The sequence below is a fragment of the Orycteropus afer genome, unplaced genomic scaffold (assembly GCF_000298275.1).
Source record: "Orycteropus afer afer isolate SDZICR_OR568_19922 unplaced genomic scaffold, OryAfe1.0 scaffold00061, whole genome shotgun sequence".
NCBI lineage: Eukaryota > Metazoa > Chordata > Mammalia > Tubulidentata > Orycteropodidae > Orycteropus > Orycteropus afer.
The window spans coordinates 3,744,592-3,745,819 of NW_006921648.1; the positions used below are offsets into that span (position 1 = coordinate 3,744,592).

At 53.9% G+C, this 1,228-nt stretch overlaps 1 protein-coding gene across 1 annotated transcript in view; it reads right to left on the reverse strand.

The window, feature by feature from the left end:
* Nucleotides 1-265: 265 nt before the first annotated feature.
* SEPTIN12 (septin 12) overlaps nt 266-1,228 on the reverse strand; it is a 2,081-nt gene continuing 1,118 nt past the window's right edge. The window contains exons 3-4 of the mRNA XM_007939714.1: nt 549-600; nt 266-467 (exon numbers count right to left, since the gene is read on the reverse strand). Coding sequence (XP_007937905.1) covers nt 266-467; nt 549-600 — 254 coding nt within the window. The remainder of the gene's footprint in view (nt 468-548; nt 601-1,228) is intronic.

The following is a 1,228-nucleotide window of genomic DNA, read 5'->3' on the forward strand; positions in this document are numbered from 1 at the left end:
ATGCATGGGAGTTTGGCATCTCAGAATGTGACGGGCCACTTGAGTCTGGTCTGGGGCAGGTGTTCAAGACTCCCAAGGGCCTTGGGTCTCACACTATTACTTACAAAAGAACTATACTTTTATTTGAGAAAAGCTCAAAGAAGCCATTTACCAAATGCCTTTATGAAAAGCAGTGTAAACTTTTAATAGCTACCTGGTGCACAGGTGTGCACAGGTATGTGGCCACAGATTTGGGGAACTCGGCAGGCCCCCAGTCCACCAGGGCTCAGTATTCCTCCTCCGAGTCTTCCTGGACCCGCCTGCGGGATTTTGAGGGCCCAGGGAGGACTGGGGATCTGGCCGGGGCCTCGGCCAGGTTCACCCAGCCGGGCCCTCGGGGCAGCAAGTGGCTCTCGTTGAGTCTGAAGACGCGATAGTTCTCATAGTGCACGTTGTGGGTGATGTCCTTCAGGTCTTGCATGTGGGAGCTGAGAGGCGAGGGGCAGGTCAGCCACAGCCGGGTGTCCCCGGGAGTCCCCCCTCGCCCCCAGGGCTGCCCACACCCTCACCGGATCAGCAGATCTCTCAGGAGTGGAAACTCACAGTGCTTAATGTTCTCCACTGGAAGACACGGGTCACCGAGCACTGGCGGTGCGCTGCCCCCACAGCCCTGCCCCCACAACCTCCCTCCCGTTTGTTCATTCATCCATTCACTCACTGTCACATCCCCAGTGCCTGGCGCGGGTGGTCCCTACAGACAGCAGCTGAACCCACGATTCCACCACTCCGTATAAGGCCCCGGAGGGGACTTCCCTGGCTCCTTAAGGTGTCCCATCCCCCTGTTATGTATTGAATTGTGTCCCCTCAAAAATTTGTTGTAAATCCTGATCCTTGTACCCACACCCTGGTGGCGCACTGGTTAAGCACTCATCTGCCAACCAAAACATGGATGGTTTGAACCCACCTGCCACTCTGCGGGAGATAAAAGTGGCAGTCCATTTCCCTAAAGATGACAGCTTTGGAAACCCCATGGGGCAGTTCTGCCCTGTCCTATAGAGTCACTAGGAGTGGAAACCAACTGGACAGTTTATGGGTTTATCTGTGTTTACAATCCCACTTGAGGATGGGTGTCTTTGTTATGTTAATCAGGCTGTGTTAGTGTAGGGTGTGTCTCCAGTTCATCTCTTTTGAGATACAGAAGAACCCATCATTAAGCCAGCAAGCCAGCAGAGATGGGGAAAAAGATGAT